The following is a 25968-nucleotide window of genomic DNA, read 5'->3' on the forward strand; positions in this document are numbered from 1 at the left end:
CGAAAGTTTAGGTAATAATCTTGTTGCATTGTATGTTAATGACCACCCTTGGATCATTCCATTCAAAAGCAATTGGTCACTTTCTTATATCTATGGACATACCATACCTTTTATATTTCGGGATTTGTAATAAAAAACTAGAAGCTACCGACAAATATGACTTTACTGTTTCTCAAAATATTCACTCTGATGATCAATACACTTTTGCATTCGATAAAAACAATCATCGAAGCACTTTTCCCGCATCGAGTCGGGCACCACTAAAATGTGCTTTTTAAACGCATCATCTGGTGTCAAAACTCATTGCCAACGTAATTTATTCTTAATGTATGGGAATAAAAAGAAGCCATTAGGTGCTAAATCAGGACTATATGGCGGATGCCTCATCAATGCAACGTTTTTAATGCTCAACAAGTTCTTTGTTTGCACTGATCAGTGAAAGCTAGCATTATCGTAGTGAAGAGTGATTCGTCTTCGGCGGTTGTTTTTTCTAATTTCTTCGAAGACTTTCGACAAACAAATGGTTGTTTACCATTCACAATTGACTGTTTTACCTTTCACCAAAGAAACAGTGCCAACTTGGCTAGTTTTCCTGAAAAAACAGGCTACCGTTTGTTTCGAGGTGAAAGACGCACACAGTCGACTGCCATGATATCATAGACGTGTTTGGAAGCACCGCGATCGTATTTTTTTAGCATCTCCTTCGACCAATCAACACGTGCCTTTTTTTGAGCTGATGTCAAATCGTGTGGAATCCAACGAGAACAAATTTTTTTAGTGGCCAAATGTTCATGCAAAATTGTATGTATGCTGGTCCTACTAATGCCCAAAGATACCTCAATCTTATCCTGCAAAATCAGTTCCCGCACTGCATCATTTTTTTCTTAGAGATCTAAATTTGTCCATTAAAGTCAAAATAATTTCGTGAAAATCTGAATTTTAACTCTTATTTATTTTGTTAAATGGATTTTCATCAAGTAAAAGTCAGTTTAGTTCGACTTTTGTCGACTTTTGTCGATACCTCTTCCTAAAATACTAAATCCAACAAATTTTAATAATATCAGACCTATCAGTATCATAATTATTACATTTATCAAAGTTTGCCGTTACTTTAAAGTTCGACGAGATGTGTCCTTTCCTTTTATAATAAAAATCTACTGGCCCAGTGACAATTTTTCGAAAGCTATCTTGTTATTCAAGTAAGATTAAATAAATAAATAAATTAAATTCTTCTTCTTTTTCTTTTTATTATTATTATTATTAGACTTGCCATGACTGATAATAATCGAGAACCCATATTTTCCTTTTGTTTTCTCTATTAATGTCATTCTTTCGTTCTCGTACATTAACACAGGTCCACAAAGAGTTTTTGAATTGATATTTTTCATATTTTTGCAGTTATAGGACCATACTAATAGAAAAAAAAATTGTTTTTTTGTTTCAGGCGGCATTTTTGAATAACTTTTTGTAATGTCATATTTTTGATATGTCAGTTTGGAACTACCGCTTGAGAAAATCAAATACAAGGGTCATAGTTTGATGATTTTTGGTGACTTAAAAATTATGAAGAATAAATTAACAATAAGTAAAATCATCGTTGTAGTTATATCGGGGAGGCTCCATCGTAAGCCAACACGATGAACACTGGGACTTACTATCCATCAGTGAATTTTTTATTGCCGGTTGAGATCGGAAACGTCAATGTCGTTCTTGGGTCTGTCGCCAGAATTTACGGTAATAATTAGTTCATCCAATCCATTAATTTCATGCTGAACATAATTATTCCAATTTTGTTCGGGATCATGTTTTAATGCTTTATCTATTATCGAAGAAACATGTTCTGTATTGAAATTGGAGTTGCTCATTGGCACACGCTTTATACTTCGACCAGAAATATAGTGCTCTTACAACCGACCCCGGGATTAACTTTGCGTACTGTTTATTACTCCAAAACCGCAGCCCCTTATAGAACGCCTTTACCCGTAACCGTTCCAGGACCGTCCTAGGAATTTATCTACCTACAATAACAAGCGGGATCTAAGTATGTTTTCATTCTTTTTTGTCGAGCAATTATTGAAACATGTACATAAACAAATTATTACAAAGTATTAGCTTCTATTTCATTACATTTCTACATAGTATCATTATTAATGCACAAAATACTAACTATAATAATAATTATAATGTATCGTCATTACTGTCGTAACATAGTTCTCGATAAATATTTTCTTCTCTTATTACTTGTTTTTCATGAATAACGTTAGGACACTATTCACTTTATAAGCATCTTAGATTCTAAGCCGAATGACATTTGCGTGTTGCTCTTTAAAAACTCGCGAAGTACCAGCATCGTCTCTCACTTTTCTCTTGAATATTCTATTTACAACAATTTTTCTGACAGTTGACTTCGGACCTTTGATCATGTCACTTGTTTTTATTGCTGGTCTCACTGCCCCTTTCTGAATTTCTTATAAAATTGTAAACATTCATAACAGTATGTGTATCATCCGAAGACAAATTGATTCGTTTTTTTTTGCGGTAGTTCGCCTTCTAAATTGTCATTAGGTTCGACTACTTCTATTGCTACTACTGCTGCTACTTCACTTCGTCTTCAAATTCTGGGGACCATCTGCTTCATTCCACGGCCTCCACATTTTAAAGTGTTAAAAAACAGGAACCTTCAAAAAATGTTTAATTGTAAGATTTTAATAAATATTTATCTGTATTCTTGTGATGTACTTATATCTACCGCGAATATAATCTATAGTCTTAAACAAAACTTTTACGTACTTACTGGAAGGATCACAGTCAAATACCTCCGTAATACCATCGAAATTCTATATAGCGAAATCGAAGGGACTGCTTTTTTTTTCCTAGCAGCTTAACTGAATATAAGGCTTGTTGAATGGTTGCTGATGGTCCCAGATCAACTTATTCATCTTCTTCTTCCTCTTGATGCTCTTCCTCACTATTTATAGCTTGTTGTAATATGGCTTCCTCTGTCAGGTCTGCTGTTGTAGGCAAATCCTGATCTATCACCATAAAATCTTGCAATTCCTCGCTTGTAATTGTTGTTTGAAACTGCTTTATCCACACGCCTAGTGGCTGATCATCTTTTAAAATCTGTTCGTCTCGGTAATAAGTTCTGTATGATGATATATCACTTCCATTAAAATGTTTTTCCTGTATCGACTCTTAAGACTTTTTATTACGCTCTGGTCCATCGGCTGTAATACATTTGTTGTTTCGGCTGGAAGAAATGGCAATTCTAAGAGAAGTAATATTTTCCTTCCCTTTAATTCTGCATCCCATTTCCGTATCTCCTCTTCAAAAATTTGTGATGCCATCCATGCAGACTTGTTTGCCTTGTAAGTCACCGGCAAATGCTTGATGTTCCTAAAACATCGTGGGTTAGTTGGTTAGTTTTCCACCCACACACTTTTCACTTCGAAATTTAAGAGTTTTATCTGGTCATTTTGTAAAAAATACCAGTTTCGTCAGCTTTAAAAATGTCATGTTTTCTGCTAGTTTTGGCTACTTCTTTCCAGCCAATCGTTAGTGATGTTTCTGTAGACATCACGGGCTTCGCCAATTATTTGTTCATAATTTATACCATATCTCTATTTGAACTGTTCGGCAAACTTTTCTGCTTTCAGTTTTATGATAGGTCCAGGAGTGGTATTTTTTTGAGACGTTGCTGTTGGAACCTCTGCAACATTGCCCTATCCAAATCTTCCAATTTTGAGTTTCTTAGTTTTTTACTAGAACTGCCTGCCGCTTCAGCCTGAATGATTTTTTCTTTGCACATCCAAATCGTGGATACAGTCGGCGGTGTAAGTCCGTATCGATGTCCCACATCACTTTTCTTTTCTCCCCGTTCCATCTCCCGAATTAAAGCAACTTTATCATCTAGAGTCAATTTAGCACTAATTGAAACAATGATGTGCATTTATACATACCGATAAGGGCGTTAACATAATCGCTTATTACGAGAAAAACACTTTGCAATTTGGATTAAACTCTTTTCAAGTTTCAGCAAATATTCGTTACGGTCTTATGTCAGACCTACTCAATACAGAATAAACATCTGTTGGGATGTCTATAAAACTCGTCAGACTAACTTAAGTCCGGTGGAGGCGATCCAGTTTCCACAATTTTCAAAGAGTGCAGCTTTAACAAGAAAATTCCACCGAAATAATCGAACAAGTTAAAAATATATGCATTTTTAACGGCGATTTTTGTAAAATGCAAAAATTGGGTTTAAATAAAAAGACATATACCTATTCAGGTGGCTTTGCAATATTTAAGTTTACCCGGCTGCTTATATGTCACACGGTCTTGGCATTTAATCACGTGTTCACGCCTGAGCTTTATTCCGTTCAGGTATTCACCACTTGAATTTCTGTCGCATTTAATAGACGCGATCTAACGAAGCGTAGCCCTGGATAAACGTCCTCCCACACATTATTTCCGACTGCCTTATCTCCGTAGGCTTGACACACTATTCGATCTACATAAATGCGTCTCTAGGTAATGACGTAAGTGGGACGCAGAGGTTTCCCTTTTTTATTAATAATAAAGTCACTAACACTACTGTATTTGCGGGCTGACCGGTTTTCTTTTTGGACTAACTGGTCTGGAAAGGGTAGGAAATTGTAGCTAACGTTTAAGAAATGGGTGCTATATCTTGATGCAATTTTGATCCTAACGAACATCAATTTATGAAGAAAATCGTTGAAAATAGGTACTTATAGGGCAAGGCGCAGTCATCAGACCATACAATAATATGGAAAACGTAAAAGATCGATTTTTTTTGTGCAAAACTGAATAGAAAGGAAAAAAAACGTACACCTAGTAATATCTCGCGAAGCGCTTATGGCGACGAATAACGGGCATATGGTTATGAAGTCGAAACCAAACGCCAGTCGTCCCAATGGAAGAACCCAGAATCGCCAAGACTGAAAAAAACACGTCAAGTTTGAACACTGGTTTGCTTACTGGTTTTTTTTATTATGGTGGCGTAGTACATCAAGGTCGTACGGTCAGTAAACAATATTCACCGGATATGACCCCATGCGAATTTTTCTTGTTCCCAAAACTCGAGAAGGCCTTGAAAGGAAGGAGCGATTGAGGAGGCTATGCCAGAAGTGCTTCGATGATTGGAAAAAGGTTTGCACGAGCGTATTATATCTAGAGAAGATTACTTTGAAATGGACAACATTGATTTTGATAACTAAATAAATTCTTGATTTTTCAAAGAAACTTCCACAGGCTACTGTAATTCAAATCAAATCAATAAATTAAATTTTTGAACAAACGTTGAGAACAACTATGGGTTCTCCACTATCCACTACCACCACTAAATTATGGAAAAATATCAACTAGGCTCAAGGAACATGAAAGAGCCTTAAGACTAAGACAAATAAATTCAGCAGCAGTTACGGCACACAATCACGAAACCGGACATAAAATTTTATTCAATGAACTAAAATCCTTGCATGTAATCAATTCTTTTACTATAAGCAATCTAACAATCTTAACCGCGACTAAGGTCTTTACATGTCACCAATATGGGAATCAGTCATCCGAAACGATGTTTATATCCCTCATTTAGCTCCGCCCCCCTTAAACAATATATAAGCAGGTACAGAGTAATATGCGGTCCAGTTTCAGTCAAGCTCTGAAGAAGCCAACAGTCGAGTCAACAAAAACCGACGCAGGAGGAATCCAGAAATTTTATAAAAAGTAAATAAGTAGTTTTTTATAAAACTTAAAAGTCATCTTACTTTTTGAACATCCCTGGTATATTCTAAATATTAGCAAGACATTTTTGTATATTGAGTTAAATTTCTAATTTACCAACCGTTTTGAATATAAAACGGAAACAATTCTATCTCTCGTTATAACTGGCGAATTTACAATTCAATGAGACCTCTGGCGAAGGAAAATGGGGGATTGTTGCATTGTTTTCATATGAGGTTCATGTTTGCGTTGTGCGATTTATGCCGATAATGTTGGAAAAACAGTTCTTTCAGTAGAGTTCGTGTTTCAGAATAAATTTACTGGTTTCAAACCCAAACACAAACCAAATTGTTCTGATAATGAACAATTCATTTTTCAAAGAATCTTCCGCGGACTACTATAATACCTGTCTCCTCCTGTTTGATTGTGTCTGGCAACTGCGGATGAGTTTATTTGTCTTATATTGTCAAGGCTCTTTCATGTTCTTTGAGCCTAGTTGATATTTTTCGTCTGGTTTCTCCAATGTATTCTTTGTCGCATATGCATGGAATGCTGCAAATTCCTGGCATCTCAAATGGAATTTTGTCTTTGAAGGATCGAAGATGTTCAGAGATTTTTGGACAAGTGGTAAATCTGGTTTTGATGTTATATTTCTTGAGAACTGTTGATATGTGGTCGGTGATGTTTTGAATGCAAGGAAGGACACAACAATGGCAGGTGTGGGATTGCTTTCGGCTTCGTTGCTATTGGAAGGTTGTGGTGAAGTGTATTTTGTGATAAAACTTTTAATATCTTTAATGTGGATGTTATTAGTTTAGTTTTGAGTTTATAGTGTAAGGTGATATTTGATGCTGTTGTAGATGCGATATGTGTCGTAAGAGATGATTTTGACTGGAATCTGTTTGAAATGAATAAGAAAAACCTAGTATCAATCCAAGAAGTGGGTTTTTAAGTAGTTATCTGCAACTTTAAGGTAGATTTCAGTCTTGTAGGTTATGAAAATGCTGCGTTAAGGTAGTTTTCGGTACAATAAGAGGCGAAAATGCAGATTAATCTAGATCCAGACCCTTGTATTTTCATGTATCTGAAATAGTGTTGAGCTTTTCAGTAACAGGGACTTTAGTATAGAAGGATTCTAGTTTGAATCTAACCAGAGTCTCGTTAGGATCTAATGTCATGGTTCTTATTCGTTCAATGATATTTTGCTAAGAATATGCTAGAGGACCAATAGTGCTGACAATAGGTCAAAGGGTTAATTGTGGTTTTTCAATCTTAGGCAGTCAGTAGAGACGAGGAGTTTTAGACAGATTTTGTCAAGGATTTTAATAAAAAAGACGGGTTAATAACAGCTTTAAGGTTGCGCTCCATAGAAAGATCTTTTTCCGGTAAGACAGTCTTTATGGTCATCATAGCATTTCCTTTATCTGGGTTTAGAATTAAGATGTCCTTGTTAGATTCTGGAAGTTTTACAGCTATGCGTTCATGTTTTCGAATATTAGATTTACGAGTTTTGGATTGTTTAAGGATTTTTTCGGTTGCAAATCAAATTTCATTAGCTATTCAGGATAAACTCAACATTTGGTAATGATTTCCCCTTTTGGTATGTGCGATGACACATTTACCCAGTGTTTCGTAGTTTGATTTTTTCATTAATGTTCACGATAGTTTTTCAAATATCTGAACGTGGCTCTGGGGGGAAGGTATACGTAAATTCTCAGCTTTGTCTTGAATCATGTTTGGAAGGGTATGGAACTCAACAACAACAAGATTTGTAAGTAGAAAATGACACTGCATTAAAGCCATTGCGTAAAAATGTCCTATTGACTTCTCCATCTAGGAGACTCACGTTTTCATATTACACTTTAAATACGATAAAAATGGATTTCAAAGACACTAATAATGCTTTATTGTCGCTTGTGCAGATAGAATGAGCCCGTCAAAGCTTCATGTAAACATCGAGATTGCAATTTGTTTACTTTTAGCAGCGCCATTATGGCTGAAACAATTTGGGGTGACATCTGGGTCGTACAATTAACAACGCTAACGCGCGTATACTGGAAAACTTGCATAGTGCCACACCAATTAAGCGCCCATGGGATCGACCGAGTGTATTACCGTCACATATTACCGAAACTAAATAGTCGCGTTATAACTACAACTACAAACGTGCAACTTTATTAAGGAGTATTAGATTCTCTCTATGTTTTTTATTTAACGGAGAATTTCATTCGCAATTTCGTTCTTTTTTAGAGAACTGAGACGTTTCTGACGGTAAACTTTTTATTTTACCAGCTTCCTCTTCGGTTCCGAGGGCCCATTCGTTTCGAATATTGGCTACTAGCGCGGTCATTGTGACCTTGTTGACTAGTGTTCGGAAGAGTCCAGTGTTCGTCTCTGTCCTGGGCTCCTTCTGTTATTTATGCCCTACATCCTCTCCCAGTATGGTGATACCTAAGAAAGCTGACAGGTACACTTTGTGCCAAATGGAAACCCACAGGAAAAAAGTTTCGTACAAAAGTTATATCGTCATTTTTGGAATCCTTGGTTAAAATAAAGGTAATTTTCTTAAGAAATTAATATTCGAATTTTGCACAGTTTAGGCAGAAATTGAGATTATGCGTTTTTTTTTTCATACTTTGATTGTCACATATAAAACTTGTGACGCTACTGATCCAAGTATTGCAACGAAAATTTAACCACAGACTAACGAGATGATGTACTACTCGATCAGTTTGACAGATGCGTCTCAGTTTGTCCCAAATAGGTGGTGCCGTTTTGGCGAAGTTAATTAACAAAATCTCAAGATTTTCAAGTGGAACATCCTATATTTTTTATTCAGATATCAATTCTAGGACAAAAAACAAGGTAAGTTGGTAAATTTATCGTATATTTAAATTTTTCTTACTTTTTGAGTTATTCGAGGTATAAATTCTTATTGAATTTATAGCTGCCGACATTAGGTCTCTTGTTGGCAATATTAGGTATTTTTTAAATAGCAAAGACACGATACTCCTTCTTTTAAAGACATGGCACTCCAGTTTGTTTATACCTTAATACGTCAAAAAAAAAAGATTTCATAGCCAACTACATTTTTGAATATTTTGATATTTCTGTATGGTTATGATGCCAGATGGAACGAGCATTATTTTATTTTGTTATTTATATATTTTTAATCAAGCTGGTTAATTAACCATTAAATATTTCTTTAAATATGAATTCTGAAGTTTTATTTATTATTTTATATTCTATTATTTATTATTACTTTATATTTATTTTATTATTTAACGATGATTGAGCAGGTGCATTATCTCCTCAGTCGTTCCAAAGCAGTTTTCTTCCAAAACTAACCAAAACTTTGAAAAAAATTGCATCGTATGAGCCAGTAGAGATGCCGGCGTCTTCAGACACTTCTAATATTGTTTCGACGAAACACCATTTGTTTCACTTCTTCGACGCTTTCATCTCGTTGATGTGCTGGGGTGTCATAACAAAAAAAAATATTGGTAGACTGGGGCATTTTTTTTTAAATGTAAACAGTGACGTCTAAAGATATTGTTTATTTTGGTGAATGCTGACCTGGCTTTTTCCATCCTCTCCGATGCCGATTGTAATCAATATTCGTCTCAAGATCTTAAAGTAGCTTGATCGTAAAAGAGCTATTTGATCATATATTTCGTTGCTTGTTATTGAGCTTAGTAGTTGACTTAAACCAGCATTGTGAAAATTTTCCAGGGTTGTAAATTATCCGTTGTTTTACGTCCTTTATTAAATGGAACATTGTTTTTACTTAGCTCACCAAGGTCTATAGAGGGTTCTCCAATATTAGAAGTACAGGCAAAGAAAAAAAAATAAAACTTGCGTTGCTGCCATAGCAGGTTGTGATCTCTATTTTTTAAATATTTTTTTTTTTAATTTAAGGGCCTATATATTATTTAATTTTTCGATTCTATGAAGAACTCTAGAACATTCTATACAAGATATGTTATAGTTACATTTTCGAATTAAAAATTGTTATTTAGAAAATTTTTTATACAAATCTTTCAACTATTTTAGGTAAAAATGTGAACGCTGAATTCTGCATGTGAGGGTTTTTTTGTGTTTACTTTCTTCAGGTTAAGTTGGTTCTTATCAATTAGGCTGGTAAACAGAAAAATAAAATTGTGAACTAAGTGACAGGTATATTACTACATAAAAGTTCCCTTTTCTACAAACAAAAATCTGATATATTCAAAATTTTCATCCACAGACAGACTCCTCAAATTTTGTTTTTATTTCCACACCTAGCTTGTATATGCAGGAAAGACACTTACCCTATGAGTCACATATAATTTTTTTTCTAATTTTAGAACATAAAAAAAATCATTTTTTTTTAGTTTTGTATTCACCCAAAAAGAATCGGTCCAAAGTTGACTTTCGTAAGCACTAATGCGATGCAGAATATAGATAGTTTTTCGCCAAAATGTTGGGCAACGTGAAACAAACCGAAATAGACCGGAAACGCATTTTCTCTCAAGAAATCGCTTTTAAATTTTCGCTTCTTTCCTTTTACCGTCATAAAATGCACGGAGGAATACGGGACGTAAAATATATTTATATTATCATTCCCTTTTAAGACCCATCAAAAGTTTACGGTTAATAGAGGCTTCCTTTTAGTTCCTGTTATTACGAATAACGTCAGGAACAACAAAGAGGCGTGAAGAGGGAACTGGAATTTAATTTTGAAAAGAATTGGAAAAAGCTCTCGAATTAATAACGGTTAACACCATATATTAGGGGACCTTTCTGTAATATAGAGTGTTTAAGAATATTCAAGTTTTTAAGGAGATATTTTCTCAAAAATGGAATATTTGTGTTCTTTGCGTTTTTTTTTTTAATCTAGCTTCTTCGGAATAAAAATTAAAAATCCGATTTTTTATTTACTTAAAAACACTTTTTATAAAACTTTTGGCTTCCTCCTGCGTCGGTTTTTGCTGAGTCGAACTTGCTGACGTTTCGCCAATCATCCTGTTGGCTTCTTCAGAGCTTGACTGCTTTTATATTGTTTGAGATGGGCGGAGCTAAATGAAAACACTCGTCTCGCATGACTGATTCCCATATCGGTGACGGGTAGAGACCTGAGTCGCGGTTAAGATTGTTAGGTTGCTTCTAGATAGATAGATAGATTCATTTATTGACTACGTTTCGTACAAAAGTAACGTACAATTGTAGCAAGTCAGAAGTTATATTCAAGTGTAATAAAATCACATTAAAAAATAACATAAAAACACACATCTAATACAAACAAAATTATACAGTACTATACAGTTTTATAGCGCACCGATACCAGTGACAGTGTCAATGTATGCTCGCAGGGAGTAAAAACAATGCCGTTGTAGGAATTCTTTAATAGTATGTTTCAATTTTCTATTGCTTATCTTTTTCACGGTACCTGGCAAAACATTATCCAATTTCAGGTTCAACGAGTTGCTCTCAGACTTCCTCAGTCTAAACCTAGGCCGTCTAAGGAGGTCCCCCGAAATGAATAAGAAAAACCTGTCGTGAAGTGTATTTTGTGATGGAACGGTTAATATCTTTAATGTGGAAATTATTAGAGAGAAGAGCAGATGTAAGATGTTCAATGACCCGGACTGCGAGATTTTTACGGCTCTGTGTGTAGGTTTTCTGTAAACACAATGATCCAATGTTAGGTCTGATTTTCTATTGACAAGAATATCTAAGAATGGGAGGTTGTTATTAGTTTATATTTTAATGCAAAACTTATGTTAGGGTGTATAGAGTTTAAATTTCTAAGAAAATCTACTAGGGATTCCTGACCATGAGGCCAAATAACAAAAGTATCATCGACGTAGCATTTCCATAATTTTGGATTCAGATGGAAGGTGTTGAGAGCTTTCTTCTCAAGGGCTTCCATAGATATATTCGCGATGACTGGTGATAGTGGAGAACTCATATATGTTCCAAACAAGCATTTTTCAATTACGGTGAGAAGGTTTGGTTCCAGATTCTCGGATTTTAATATATCTGAAATGATGGTGACAGTTTTAGCAATAGGAATTTTAATAAAGAGGGGTTCTACGTCGAAACTAAACAGAATATCTTGTGTATCTAATGTGATGTTTTTGATTTGTTCAATGAAGTGAAAAAAAATTAACTTCTCAACAACTTCTAAAATGATTTGTGGTCTAGATTTAATAAATATTTCAGATTCTTACATAGCAATGCAGTGCACAATTCTTGTATTTTCAGCATAGGCAGGGCCTCTACATATCTAATAGCTAGATGCCTGCAATACAAAGGCAAATTAAATATTTAATTGTTCCGTTCAAGCTTGAAGCATTGACAGATATTCACTCTTGAAAGAAGAAAGAAGAAATGCAAAGTGTATGATTCAAGGAGACCGCAGTCAATATTAACCAAAAACCACTTTTCAATATTTTCACGCGACCAAAGAATAGTATTGACAGTATTAAACAATATATAAACAGGTACAGAGCAGAATGCGAGAAAGTTTCAGTTAAACTCTGCAGAAGCAACCGTCAGCAAGTTTGATCAGTGTATTATGGATTTCGTCATGTAGGTCAATATAGATCATGCAAATGAGGCAGAGAATTACATTAAAAATTTATATAATAAAAATATATGACAGAGCACAACAACAATACAGTGTAGACAAACATTAATTAATAATTATAAAAACAGTTTTCTAGGAGGAAACACTTTAGTTTGGATTTAAAAATGTTTACATTACTACTCCGCTTTAGCTCTGGGGACAGTCTATTGTAGACTCTAATACCGGTGTTCGTAAATTATTTTTTTGGAAATTGTAGTCTATTTTTTTTATGGAGAAACAGTCTTTGTTACGTGTATTATAGTCGTGGAAATCTCCTTTTTTTGTAAGATATTTTTATTTTTATATACCCGTAAACAAACTTTTAATATGTATATACACGCTAAAGGCAGTATTTTATACTCCGGGAGAGGGGCCTGCACGAACTATCCGGCTACAGTATAGCAATACACCTTAGGATTTTTTTTAGGATTTGAAAACAGATGTCATATGACTTGAATTTCCCCAAGAGGGAATACCATAGAGTAATCTCGAATAGATGTGAGCATAGTAGAAATTTATCATGCATTTTCAAGTCAAAACAGTTTTTACATTTTTAATTAAGAAACAATAACTATGCAGCTTTGAAGAAAGTAATTGGCATTGAGCTTCCCAAGACAGGGTTTCGTCGAGCTCTAGTCCTAAAAATTTAGCGTGCTTTTTTTATTTCAACGGCCTTCCCGCCCGACCATACATTCACAGAAAGATCTTTTTTGTTTTGTGGGCATTTGAATATAAGTACACTTGTTTTTTGGACATTCAAAAAGAGTTCGTTGGTGTTAAACCAGCTATTTAGCAGTACAAGAGTTGAATTAATTCTACTTGAACAGTTTGATAACATTGTGAGGAGACTTGAACAGTCGTCAGCGAACTCTAGGTAGGTGAGCAGAAACTTCATTGATAAAAAGGACAAATAAAACAGGGCCAAGCACTGTACCTTGCGGTACACCTCTATCTACAGATTGGACTTGAGATTTTTTAATTTGACACAAGTTGTCCCTCTCCTGCCTTATTTCAACATACTGCCTACGATTTGTTAAGAACGATCTGAATCAGTTCAGAGCTATTCCACGAATTCCGTATTGTTCCATCCTATTCAAAACAATTTCGTGGTTCATACAGTCAAACGCCCTGCTAAGATTACAAAATATCCCGGCAGGGTGCTCTCCAGACTCAATATGGTTGATAGCATGCTTCAAAAATGAATGGATCGCAGTTTGAATTGATCTACCTTTTCTGAAGCCGTGCTGACTTTCGGAAAAAAAATGTTTCTACTTAAATAATCGGTCAAGCAAAGCAAAGCATGATGTGATTGCTATTGGACGATAATTTTCTGCAGAATGCCTGTCGCCCTTTTTAAAGATGGGAGCCACACTCGAAACTTTCAGGGAGGTCAATGGACTGGATATAGTCGGCACACTTTTTGAATATTACAAAAGGCACACTATCAGGGCCATAAGAATTTTTGTTTTTCATTCTATTTTTTATATTTCCTCTTGAGAGAAAGGTCTAATGTACATACTTTCACGAAAGCTTCCAATTACATCTAGAAATGAATTTTTGTTCATGTTAGATGACTTTTTAATTTTGTCAACTATTTTATTGGGAGCTTCTATAAAAAAGTTGTTCATTTGTCCATTTACCATAAACCGTCACACACGGACATAGTCATAGATAACAGCTCAAATCACCCTTATGCACATTTCACTTTTCTATACAAAGAGTTCTTAATACGCCACAAACCAACAAAAAATTACAAGAAAGAACTTAATATCATAAAACAAATTGCACTCAACAACGGCTACAATCCGTCTATTATAGATAAAATTATAAAACAAAAAACAAATCCAGACAATATTAAACTACATTTATCCGAAACCTAATACAGAACACGAACAATTTAAAACAATTACATACATACGAGAACTCGGTGAAAAAGTTTCAAAACATTTGCCAAAATGTGCTTCTTAGTACTTCGTCGTTAGTTACTCTATATATATATATATATATATATATATATATATATATATATATATATATATATATATATATATATATATATATATATATTTATATATTTATATTTTACATACAGCTACAAAAAACAGACAATTAAATTTATTATAAGCTATGGGGATTAACAAAATAAGACATTCAAATGTATGGCTTAACGATCAATTAGATTCAAATACCTCTCCATTATTAAACTTAAATTCTCAGAACATTAATTAAGGTTTTATTTCAATTTTTCGGTATATATAGTAGCAGGCAGTTTGTAAATGTTACATTTGATAAAGACACAGTGTTGTCGAAACAATTGTCATGTGAATATATATAATTTCAGGCACTTCATTTTCGACAAATAATAATTAAAATCTCTAAGTAGCGTTAGGAATTTAAATTCTGATAAAAAAATACTGGATCTATTACTCTGAAAAATGTTAGCAATTATATTTTCTGAAAAGTGTCTCTCCATCAGATTGTCTTCTCAAAGAGCCAGGGTCAGGTTTTTATTGTTCGATATATGCCATTCTAACATATTAACCGATTCCTCTGTGGTAAACGTAATACGGAAGCAGCGCCCTAGCACTTGTTTTGTTTAAACGTCGTCATAGCCACCTTACACTAACTGAACTTATATAGCAACAGCATATTTGTGATACAAAAATATTAGGCGTATTCAACTTTATTTTTAATCTTACTTTTCACGTACCCTGTATTAATACGTATCGAAATTTCTTGTCCAACCCGTTATTCGAGTCCTTCGTCTACAACAAAACTTACTCAAGTGAAACAATAAATGCTTCCGAATGAAGATATTGGCAGATATTTTACTTCCCGCAACCGTCAAAATGGTAAAAACGAAGTAAAAATGCAGTAGTACTCCAGGCGTTCTATTCAAAAAAAGAAAGTTGAAACCCGCCCGCGAAAAATGAAACACCCTGTATATACAACACTAAAATAAATTGAAGGTTTGTAATACCCCAATTAACTTTTGTAGTTAAGTTTTGACTAGTTTCTGAGATAAGATAACAACGATTTTTTACACAAAATTTTATGCAAATTCTTCGTTCCACTTCTAACGCTTCTGTCTCATAAAAAAACAGTAAAGTGCAAACTGCAAAAGCCACCTCACTTTTTGAACACACCTCGTATATCTTTTTACATTTATTCATTAACCAAACCAAAACTAACCAAAATCATTTATCACTGAACTATACATCTCACCCGTAAAAGTTATGGCTTGACGAATAGGCGCAAATGTAAATATGCGAAGTGTAAAATAAGTATTCTTCTGTCTATGCATGTCCTAAAAATCGATAACGGAGCCGGCTTGAAGCACAAAAGCAATTCACACCGCTACTGAACCGCCATACTTATTCTTCGTTTTCCTGTCTGATGAACCGCTATTCTGCTTCACCTATCGTTGAACTGTGCCACTCGATGCGCGTAGCTGGCAACACTGTAGCTGTAAATTCTCTCTTGTATGTAACTAAATGTGTGCTTCGTTGTTTTTCAGCACCAAGCGGCCGCTCAAACTCTGGTGAGTGAGAGAATTAAAGCTTGCTTTTTTTACTCACGTTTCTTTGTCTTGCATGTTTTCCCTTTTTAGAGCCTCGCTGCGACTTTCCTTTTATTTGATTCTCTTATTTAGGTCGTTAAGTTCCCGCAAGGCGGGAAAGTGAACCTTTACGGGGTTTTAATTGAGAGTTTCGGCATGTTTTAATTTTTTTATTTTTCGTAAATGACCGAGAGTTTTTTGTTGGTGCGAAGGGTTTTCGTGCCAGATAGTAATAATGGTAAAATAATAATAACTATTTATTAGAGTAAGATGACGCCAAGTGGACCCCCATTTACCACTTGATCATAAAAAATTGATCTATATATATTTTTTATAAGTACTTATGATGGAAAATTGATCCCTCAAACGATTTTTCAAAAATTTTGATTTTAATTTTTTTTTATAACGAAAATTTTAAGCACTTTTAATTAAAATATGGATTAGAAATCAACCGTAAGAGATATATTTATGAAATTTTCAACATCCATGGTCAAATGTCTATACTTTAAGAATATATTAACGGTTTAAAATTATTTATTTTCGTATTGTTAACTAATTTTAAAGTTAACCAATGAAAATTTAACTGATTTCTTGGTAAAAAAATCATGCTTTTTTTATCGGTCACATGCTTTACACATTTATGTTTAAGATTTCGAAAGAAAATTTCACTGCTCGTCATTAGTTTAAACAAAATCAATTTATTTATGACAGCGCGCCGCGCTGCCGAGCGTCTCGAACTGCATTGAAGGTTTTATCGGTGATAATTTAAAAGAATAATACGCAATATTATTATAAAACAAATTTTATTATTATTTCTGTTATTTCATTATAATTATTATTAATAAAACTTTATTTTTTAACAATGTTAACAATGTAAATTTTTCATTTATTTTTATTTTTTTAAAAATAACTTTTTTTTTAAATAGGTTTCATCCTCTGGAAGGAGCCTGCACTCGGCCCATTTTAAATCACAGAAAATATAATTATCACAATTGAAAATTATAATACTAAAATGTTAACTAAAAAAACACAACTCAACAACATTTCAACTTTTATGATTTTGTTATTTACTAGGATACTCGAAAAACAAATGAAAATCGTAACAGAGCGGTTTTTTTTTTGTTAACTAAAGATGGAGTGTTGACTAGTAAATTTATAAATAATAATTTACAAAATTACCTAGAAAAAATAAATATAGACCATAACAGTTTTATAAATTTAATTATTATTATTATTTTTTTCTACATTTACGCTGTTTGGTAAAAATAATAAAAAAAATTGATAGTTGATAAAGAAAATGAAATTTTATTAATAATTATTATCATAAAATAACATAAATAATAATAAAATTTGTTTTATAATAATATTTTGTATTATTATTTTAAATTATCACTGATAAAACTTCAATGCCATCAATCAATTTTGTTTAAACTAATGACGAGCAGTGAAATTTTCTTCCGAAATCTTAAACGTTTAAAGGATGTGACCGATAAAAACAATGATTTTTTTTTTCAAGAAATTAGTTAAATTTTCATTTGTTAACTTAAAAGGTAGTTAACAATACGAAAATAAACAAATATTTTATGTCGTTAATATTTTCTTAAAGTATAGACCATGGATGCCAAAAATTTCATAAATTTATCTCTTACGGTTGATTTTTAATCCATTTTTTAATTAAAAGTGCTTAAAATTTTCATTATAAAAAAATGTTAAAATCAAAATTTTAAAAAATCGTTTTCTGGGATCATAAGTACTTGTAAAAAATATATATAGATTAAATTTCTATGACAAAGGGGTAAATGGGGGGTGCACTTGACGTGATCTTACTCATTTACTAATATGATGTCAACTTGCTTATAGCTGTACTTTGCGTATATGATTCAAGCAATAATTTCTATTAGCTACTTTTCTACGTTTTGCTAATTCCAAAAAATAGTTAACTCTTGGCGTAGTGTTCAACTTTTTTATTTAGTTCCACATTTAAAAAATAATTTGCATACTATACTGTCTGGTTTGCTAGTTCTGCCACTATCTGCCACTAACCAAAACTGCTCTAGACTTTCATTTATCAACCAGCAACGTTATTTCCTCGGTCAAAAAGGAATTTTGACGGTGCACCCAAATAGGGTTGATTTTCGTCCAATTCCAGCTGAAATGGTCTCCTTTGCGTATTTTTCTATTATTAAGACCCCAGGCTCCCAGTAATCAACCTTGATGGCTGTTAATATTGACGATTCCTTCCTCTATAAGCCTAGCTACCTCGCTGCCGACCAAAATTAATTTTTAGCGTTATTAATGGCCCGATGATATGATGTATTTTGCCCATATCCCATATCCGGAACGCAGAAAGCACGACGTCATTGTTGTAAGATCGATAAGCACTTCTGGGCAATGGCGTATCCAGATTTTTCTACGTTGCGATTGTCGCTGATTGAGAAAGATGATAAATTAGTTTGCACGAATCATTTTTAACCGCTCCTCAGGTATTTAGTTCAACGGCAGATAGCGCATAGCTGCATAAGTGAATAATATTACGTAGTAGGTCATGTCCACTAGTGCATGAAGAGGACAATTTAGAAAGTTATGCCCGGATTGGGCTCATCAGTTACCAATTTTATCTTCGATGTTACTAAATTGAAAACCGTATGAATATTTACTTAACTGTTAATTAAATACACAATAAAATATATATCAGTAAGTTCGAATATGTTATTATATTTTAATAGATTTTTATTTCAATATGTTTAGTGTGGGACAGTGTGCAGTGTATGTATTGTGTGTATTGAAGCAATGCAATTCAATCCGGAATGAACCGGAAGTTTTCGCAACTGGTGTATACTGTTGTTTGCAAAAAATAAATCGGAAATCGTTTGTGGTGTTGGTAGGAAAATTAAGAAGTCCATTGAAATTTTCATATTCAAACTCGGTAGAAAACAATACAATTTCCAAAATCTCTAAATTTAAGGTTATATTCCTTATTGACGTACGAGGTAGTGGTAAGAACTCTTGATGTACTACCCCATGATAATTAAAGAAAACAGAGAGCAGTAAACTAAAAGTTTGCTAATTCAGCCGGCTTTGTATCTCTACTCATATCATAATTTAAATTAGATCAGTCGGTATATACACAAAATCTATCATCGTTAAGTCTAGGCAACTTATAAAAGAGGGTTAAATTATAGCTAAACATGTAATGTTAGTTTAATATAAATTTCCACTTTTACCATGCTAGATAATTAAACTAAAAATAGGTTTAATAATGGTGGGTTATTAAGATCTAATTGATCATTTAAAGTGAACTTTGAAAATTTCAATTTGTTCATCTCTAAAATTTCAAGTAATTTTGGGCCCTTTACTTTCATAATGTAAAAATTGAAAATCTCTCACTGTTTTACTTTTTATAAAACTTCTGGAGTCCTTATCCGTCCGTTTTTATTGACTAGAACTGGCTAACGTTTCGCCAATCATCCTGCTGGCTTCTTCAGAGCTTGACTGAAACTGGCTCGCATTTTACTCTGTACCTCCTTATATAGTGTTTGAAGTGGGCGGAGCTAAATCAGGGCCATAAACACCGTCCCGGACGACTGATTTCCATATTGGTGGATTTTTCGTTGGTAGAAGAATTGATTACGTGGAAGAATTTTAGTTTTGTGCTGATGAGTTTATTTTTTTTAGTCATAAGACTCTTCCATATTCTTTGAGCCTAGTTGATATTTTTTGCCGCATATGCATGGAATGCTGTAAACTCCTGGCACCTCAAATGGAATTTTGTCTATGACAGATCGAAGATGTTGAGAGATTTTTGGACAAGCGGTAAATCTGGTTTTGACGTAATGTTTCTTTAGAATTTTTCGTATGTGGTCAGTGATGGTTTGAATATTAGGAAGGACAACAGTGGCAAGTCTGGGATTGCTTAATATCTTTAATGTGATTAGAAAGAAGAGAAGAGGTAAGGTGTTTTAATTCTGGGTTCAATGACTCAGACTGAGATAGTTTTACGGCTCTGTCAACAAGAGAATTGGAAACCGATGATTTTTGGGCCGGATGGTGATGTGACCATGCATTAAGGTATCGGTCTGTGTGCGTAGTTTACTGTAAACACAATGACCCAATGTTAGGTTTGATTTTCTATTATCAGTTTCCAAGTTAATGGTAAAAGTAATGTTAGGGTGTATAGAGTTTAAATGTCTACGAAAATCTACTAGGATTTCTTGACCATGAGGCCAATTAACAATAGTATTATCGACGCAACGTTTCCATAGACAAAGACTTCCATAGAGAAATCCGCGATGACTGTTGACAGTGGATAGCTGTTAACGACGTTTGTTTAAAAATTTGACCAAACACAACAACAATGCCACTGTTTTAGCAACCATTACCAGAAAATTTACATATATCTTTTGATTTTATTAGTTGAAATTTTTATTTTACTTAATTAATTGTACTAAATAAATTATTAGTTTTAAAAAAATTTGGTCACTATTTCTTAATTTGGAGCCACTTGGTGCGTACTTCTTTCTCGTCAATGTTTCTTTTCACAAATTGTTCGGGTTTGCTATGGTTTTTTTGCTCAACAGAAAAATGTTTATATTTTGGCGAATTACTTTTTGCGAGCACTGCAACGCCGGCAATAAGTCTCCGCCATTGGTTTCGAATCGAAACCCCTGCTCAAGGTGTAAGCAATCTGACCGAAATCAGTGACCCAAAAATAATTTTCGGGCGGGTTGAGATTGCAAACTACATAATAAATCATAAATGTTTTATTAGGGTTAAACAGCGCGACGCGTTCTGAAAATGATGGAATGTCTTTCACATCCGTTTCCAGTTATATATTAAAATTCATGGTCGAATTGAATTGATTCATTCCGCTTTATCGATGATATTTTTATTAACGATTAGGATATTTGCCGGTTATGATGAACTTTTAATTGCATAATTTCGCAGCAGTTATTTTTTTAATTTACGTTAATTATCTTTAAATAAATTTTTTCTACTCCCGTCTGTAAAATACCTAATTATCCACCGATCTAGCGTGCGGGAAGCGTCACTTTACCAAGTCAGTTTCGGTTCCCATGAATCCGAGCCACTTCGGATATTTCCGCGATTTTACCGCACGGATTTGGGAGCAATCGAATGTTTTCGGAGACGCTTTAAATTTTGACGTTTGTCAATTGTGACCTTCCTGTCAGTGAATGTATTTGTGTTTTTTGCGAAAACGTACCCAAAAACTAACGGTCGTAGAAAAAGTATAGTATGCAACGCGTTCGGTAAATTCTTAACTCACTCGTTACTCGCTCCGCTGTGTTCCGCTCGTGTCAAATAAACTCGTGAGTCAAATGCCGTTTACCGCACTTGTTGCATAACATACTATTAACGATATGAATTATTTTTATATGGAAAAATTATAAATTGAGAAAAAGTCCTTTCTTTTCGATAATTTACATTAAAATATCTCTATAGATAGAGAGATAGATAGATAGTTAGATAGACGGTTTATTGACTACTTTACAATATCATTGTTTGTAGCAAGTCATACAAAGGAAAAAAAAATTAATATATGTAAGTATATGCTAACATAAAATTGTATATAACGTCATAATATACTAAATCTAGATATACAATGTATTGGGTTGTTCGGAAAGTCATTTCGTTTTTTTTGGGGAACATGAAAGACAGTTTTCGTATAATGAATAAATATTTTATTAAATTATATATTGGCCATTCTGGTCCAACACCTTTTGCCATCTTTCTGGCAGTAACATAATTCCCTCTCATAAAAGTTTTAGTCCTTGCTGGCAAAAAACTGGTTCAGGTGGTTTTTGACATCTTCATTTGAGGTAAAGGTTTTGCCATCCAAAAAATTTTGCAGGGACCGGAACAAATAGTAGTCGGAAGGCGCCAGATTTGGAGAATATGGTGGATGTTGCAGTACGTCCCATTCAAGCTGTAAAAGTTTTTGGCGAGTGACCAAACTTGTGTGAGGTCTCGCATTATCCTGGTGGAACACTACACCCTTCCTGTTGATTAATTCGGGCCTCTTCTCTTTAAGCGAATCATTCAATTTGTCCAGTTGATGACAATAGACTTCTGAATTAATCGTTGTCTTGTCCGGCAAAAGCTCAAAAAAAACGATTCCTTTGACATCCCACCAAACGGAGAGCATCATCTTTTTTTGGTGAATGTTGGCTTTTGACACGCTTTGAGCCGGTTCATCTTTTCTGCTCCATGACCTCTTGCGTTTAACATTGTTACATACAACCCATTTTTCGTCCCCAGTAATAATCCGCTTCAAAAATGGATCATTTTCTCGACGTTTGAGGAGCGAATCACACACGTCAACGCGACGACACAAATTTCGCTCCGTAAGGACATGGGGCACCCACACATCGAGCTTCGAGGTTAAGCCCATGCCTTTGAAATGGCCATAAACAGTCGAATTCGACAAATTTAATCTCTCACCGATCTCTCGTGTGGTTATTCGCCGATTTGCATCAACTAATGCCTTTATCGCATCTTTGTCAGCTTCGACCGGCCTTCCAGACCGTGGTGCATCTTCGACATCAAAATTGCCGGATCGAAATTTTGCAAACCAGTTCTGGCACTGGCGTACTGTTAACACGCCTTCTCCATACACATCCGTCAATTTTTTTCTCGCTTGGACAGCATTTTTACCTTTTCTGAAGTAAAAAAGTAAAATATGACGAAAATGCTGCTTATTGCTCTCCATATTTAAAAGGGCACCAACCAAAAACTACTGCGTAGAATTAATAGAACTTTTTCACACACAAGCCTTGCAATATCAGCTCTCAAGACATATAATGGTTATGCGGCTTAAGTGTGAAGTTGGTTTCGAAAAAACGTAATTAAGTCCTCTGACGGGAAAAAACGAAATGACTTTCCGAACAACCTTATATGTAAGTATATGCTAACATAAAATTGTATATAACGTCATAATATACTAAATCTAGATATACAATGTATATAACTTCACAATAAATCCTAACAGGACAACAAAATTAAAATACAATCAATGCACAACGCCCCGCAACACGTCACTACCGACGTTTTCTTCAAAAAATTCACCAACGCTATAATAGCCCTTACTTAGAAGAAAACTTTTAATTTTATATTTAAAATATTTTTCGTTTAATGGCATAAGAGGAGTTACCCCACAGTATGGTGGCATAGCTTATAGGCGAGTGACATAAACCAAAGTAAGTTGACTTCGATACATCGAAATTCACCATTCTGCGAAGCTGACGCAAAAGAAAATGAATATTTGAACGATTTTTACTTAGCTCGCCAGTGTGTTCTGACCAATTCAGAGCGTCATCCAAGGAAACGGCCAAAATCTTGCATCCCTTACCACATGTCAACCTACTGCTACTAGACACTAATAAATCCTTCGTTTTAGCTTCATTAAGTTGTACATTATTGGCTGAAAACCGTGCATTGGCCTTAGATAAGTTTCAATATTACACAGGCTAGTGATGTACCGGCAAATATCATTTATGTATTTAATAGAAAGGAGGGGTCCCAGAACGGAGCCCTGGGGTACTCGAAACTCAACGCAAGCCAAATCAGACTTATTGCTGTTTACGCTCACAAACTGTTGTCTATCTGTTAAATAGGACTTAAAAAGTTTGAGTGGAACACCACGCACTCCATAAAATGCAAGCTTGCTCAAGAGAATATAATAACGAAATTAATTTCAATTGAAAATTAATGAAATAACAAATAAAAAAAGTGAAAAAAAAGTTTCTTTTAGAAGTTATTTATTAAATTTGTACTGATTTTGACTGGCATTACAATGGCGATGATTTTCTATTGAATTAATAACGATAGATAAGTGAAGAAATAATTTTAAATATTCTACTTAATAATAATGATAATAATTGATTGATTGAAAAGTTCCTTCAATAAATACAATTAAAAATGAAATTAAACAATTTGAACAATTAGGAACTTGTCCCGTCATATTTAACTGTCAGAAGACAGTGTGTCATCTGACGTGCCTCAGGGCTCCGTCTTGGGTCCGCTACTATTCACTATTTACAGCAATGACTGGTATCATTTTCTGTTCCCCAATAAGTGTACACTTTATGCGGACGATACATCGTTTGTGACTTATGGCAATGACTCCAATGAACTGATGCACAATGTTGATAATAAACCTAAACTGAACACAGATAAGACACAATGTCTTGTGTCTTGAATGTGAGGCTCTTGGGAGCAACGCTTGATGAAAGGACTGGTTACCGTGGGTACATTGCCAGTTACCTATTTTTCTCTTTTTCACTCTCATCTAACTTACGTCATAGTTCTCTGGGGTAATTTTGTCACAGCAGACCAGGCATTTAAACTCCAAAAGAAAGTTGTTCGTTTGATTGCCGGTGCAGGTTATCTGGAGCACTGTCGACCAGTTTATAAGAAGCTGGAAATTATTCCACTTCCTTGTCTGTATATTTATTATCAAGTGGGAGGGGGAATTACCCACTGTTCACGCAACCAATCAGCGCGTATAATGGGCTCAATGGGATTGGACCTCTCTCCTTGTTCAGTGCCTTATTCCCTCTCTTAACAATTTCTAAGCTTTCGTAGGCATCTAATTTTCTACTATTATTTACATGTTTTACTAATTCTAAATTACTAATATCTACCTTACGATTATTGTTGACCATATGTTCGGCTACACTTGATTTTTCTAATCTACCAAATTTTAAATGTGCAAAGTGTTCCTTAAATCTAACATTAATTGATCTTTTCGTGTGCCCTACATATGACTTGTCACAATCGTTACAACATATTTCATAAATTCCCGACTTTTCAAGGGTATCTAATTTATCCTTGGGATTATCCAAGAGATTTTTTAATTTTGATCCGGACTGATAGGTACTTCGAAGACCTGCGGCCCTGAAGACTCTATCAAGTCCACTTGTATATTGGGGAGAGAAGGGAATTGAGACTACTTTTAAATTTTCCTTATCAGCTTGAAAAGTCGTTGATTTTTGAAGTTTGTTTTTAAATCTAAATTTCTTAATTAACTTGTCGATAAAACTATCTTCATGGCCATTGATTCTAGCCACCTTTTTTATAAGGCTTCTTTCCACCTCAAACCTTTCTTGATTTAAAGGAAATGTGACAAGTCTATGGACTAGAAAATTAAAACTTGCCATTTTATGTTGAAAAGCATGGTTAGAATCATTGGTTATGTATCTTAAAGTACTAGTGTCTTTCCTATAAATGTCAAAGACTATATGATTTTCACTGTTTTTGACAACGAGAACGTCCAAAAAAAGGCAACTGCATTCTATTTCATATGAGAATTTAATAGATGGGAAGTAATTATTCAAGTTTGAAACAAAGTCATTTAGATCCATGCAAGTTGTATCAAAAACCGCGAAAATATCGTCGACGTATCTATATCATATCCTAGCATGAAAAGTTCAGTCAGGAAAGGAGATAAACAATTTCCCATGGCCGTGCCATTTTGTTGTTCATAATAGTTGTTATTATATAGAAAAATATTTTGACTCATGCAAAGCTTTACTGTAGTTATTATATTCGAGTAATTTCCTGAGGTATAGGAACGCTTGAAAATAATGAGGAGACATCAGAAGACACTAAAAGTTCATGTTCATTTAGCCTTACGTCTTTGACTTTCCCAATAAACTCTTGCGAGTTTTTTACAGAAAAACTTTCTTTTTTATGTTTTAAATTTCCAAGTTCTGCAACCAACCACTTTGAAATATTATATGTTGGAGAAGCTATAGCTGAGACAATAGGTCTCATTGTTTTTTCCAGATTTATGAATTTTGGGTAAACAATATAATTTGGACAAAGTAGGATTAGATGTCTGCAATTTGTATTTCAGATTTTGGGTAATAAGATTTTTACAACTATTTAATGCGCTTTTTACCTGCTGTACCATCCTCGATAATGGATTTCTGTTTAATTTCTTATAAGGACTCTTCAAGGAGTTTATCAACTCGTTGAAAATAGTCTTCTTTGTCTAAGATGTCAACTTTATTACCCTTATCTGCTTTTAAATAAAAAC

At 34.1% G+C, this 25968-nt stretch overlaps 1 protein-coding gene across 5 annotated transcripts in view; it reads left to right on the plus strand.

Moving 5' to 3' along the window:
• LOC132703922 (sodium/potassium/calcium exchanger Nckx30C-like) overlaps positions 1-25968 on the plus strand; it is a 141668-nt gene that overhangs the window by 2439 nt on the left and 113261 nt on the right. For 4 of the 5 annotated variants that reach the window (XR_009619189.1, XM_060673461.1, XM_060673493.1 and 1 more), the window contains exon 2: positions 15870-15893. The exons of the other annotated variant lie outside the window; for it this stretch is intronic. Coding sequence is in view for 3 of the 4 variants with exons in the window: in XM_060673461.1 (XP_060529444.1) it covers positions 15870-15893 (24 nt within the window). In the remaining variant the exon portion in view is untranslated. The remainder of the gene's footprint in view (positions 1-15869; positions 15894-25968) is intronic. 5 annotated transcript variants of the gene reach the window in all.

This window comes from Cylas formicarius, unplaced genomic scaffold (genome assembly GCF_029955315.1).
Source record: "Cylas formicarius isolate icCylForm1 unplaced genomic scaffold, icCylForm1.1 PGA_scaffold_10__41_contigs__length_53128322, whole genome shotgun sequence".
Lineage (NCBI taxonomy): Eukaryota > Metazoa > Arthropoda > Insecta > Coleoptera > Brentidae > Cylas > Cylas formicarius.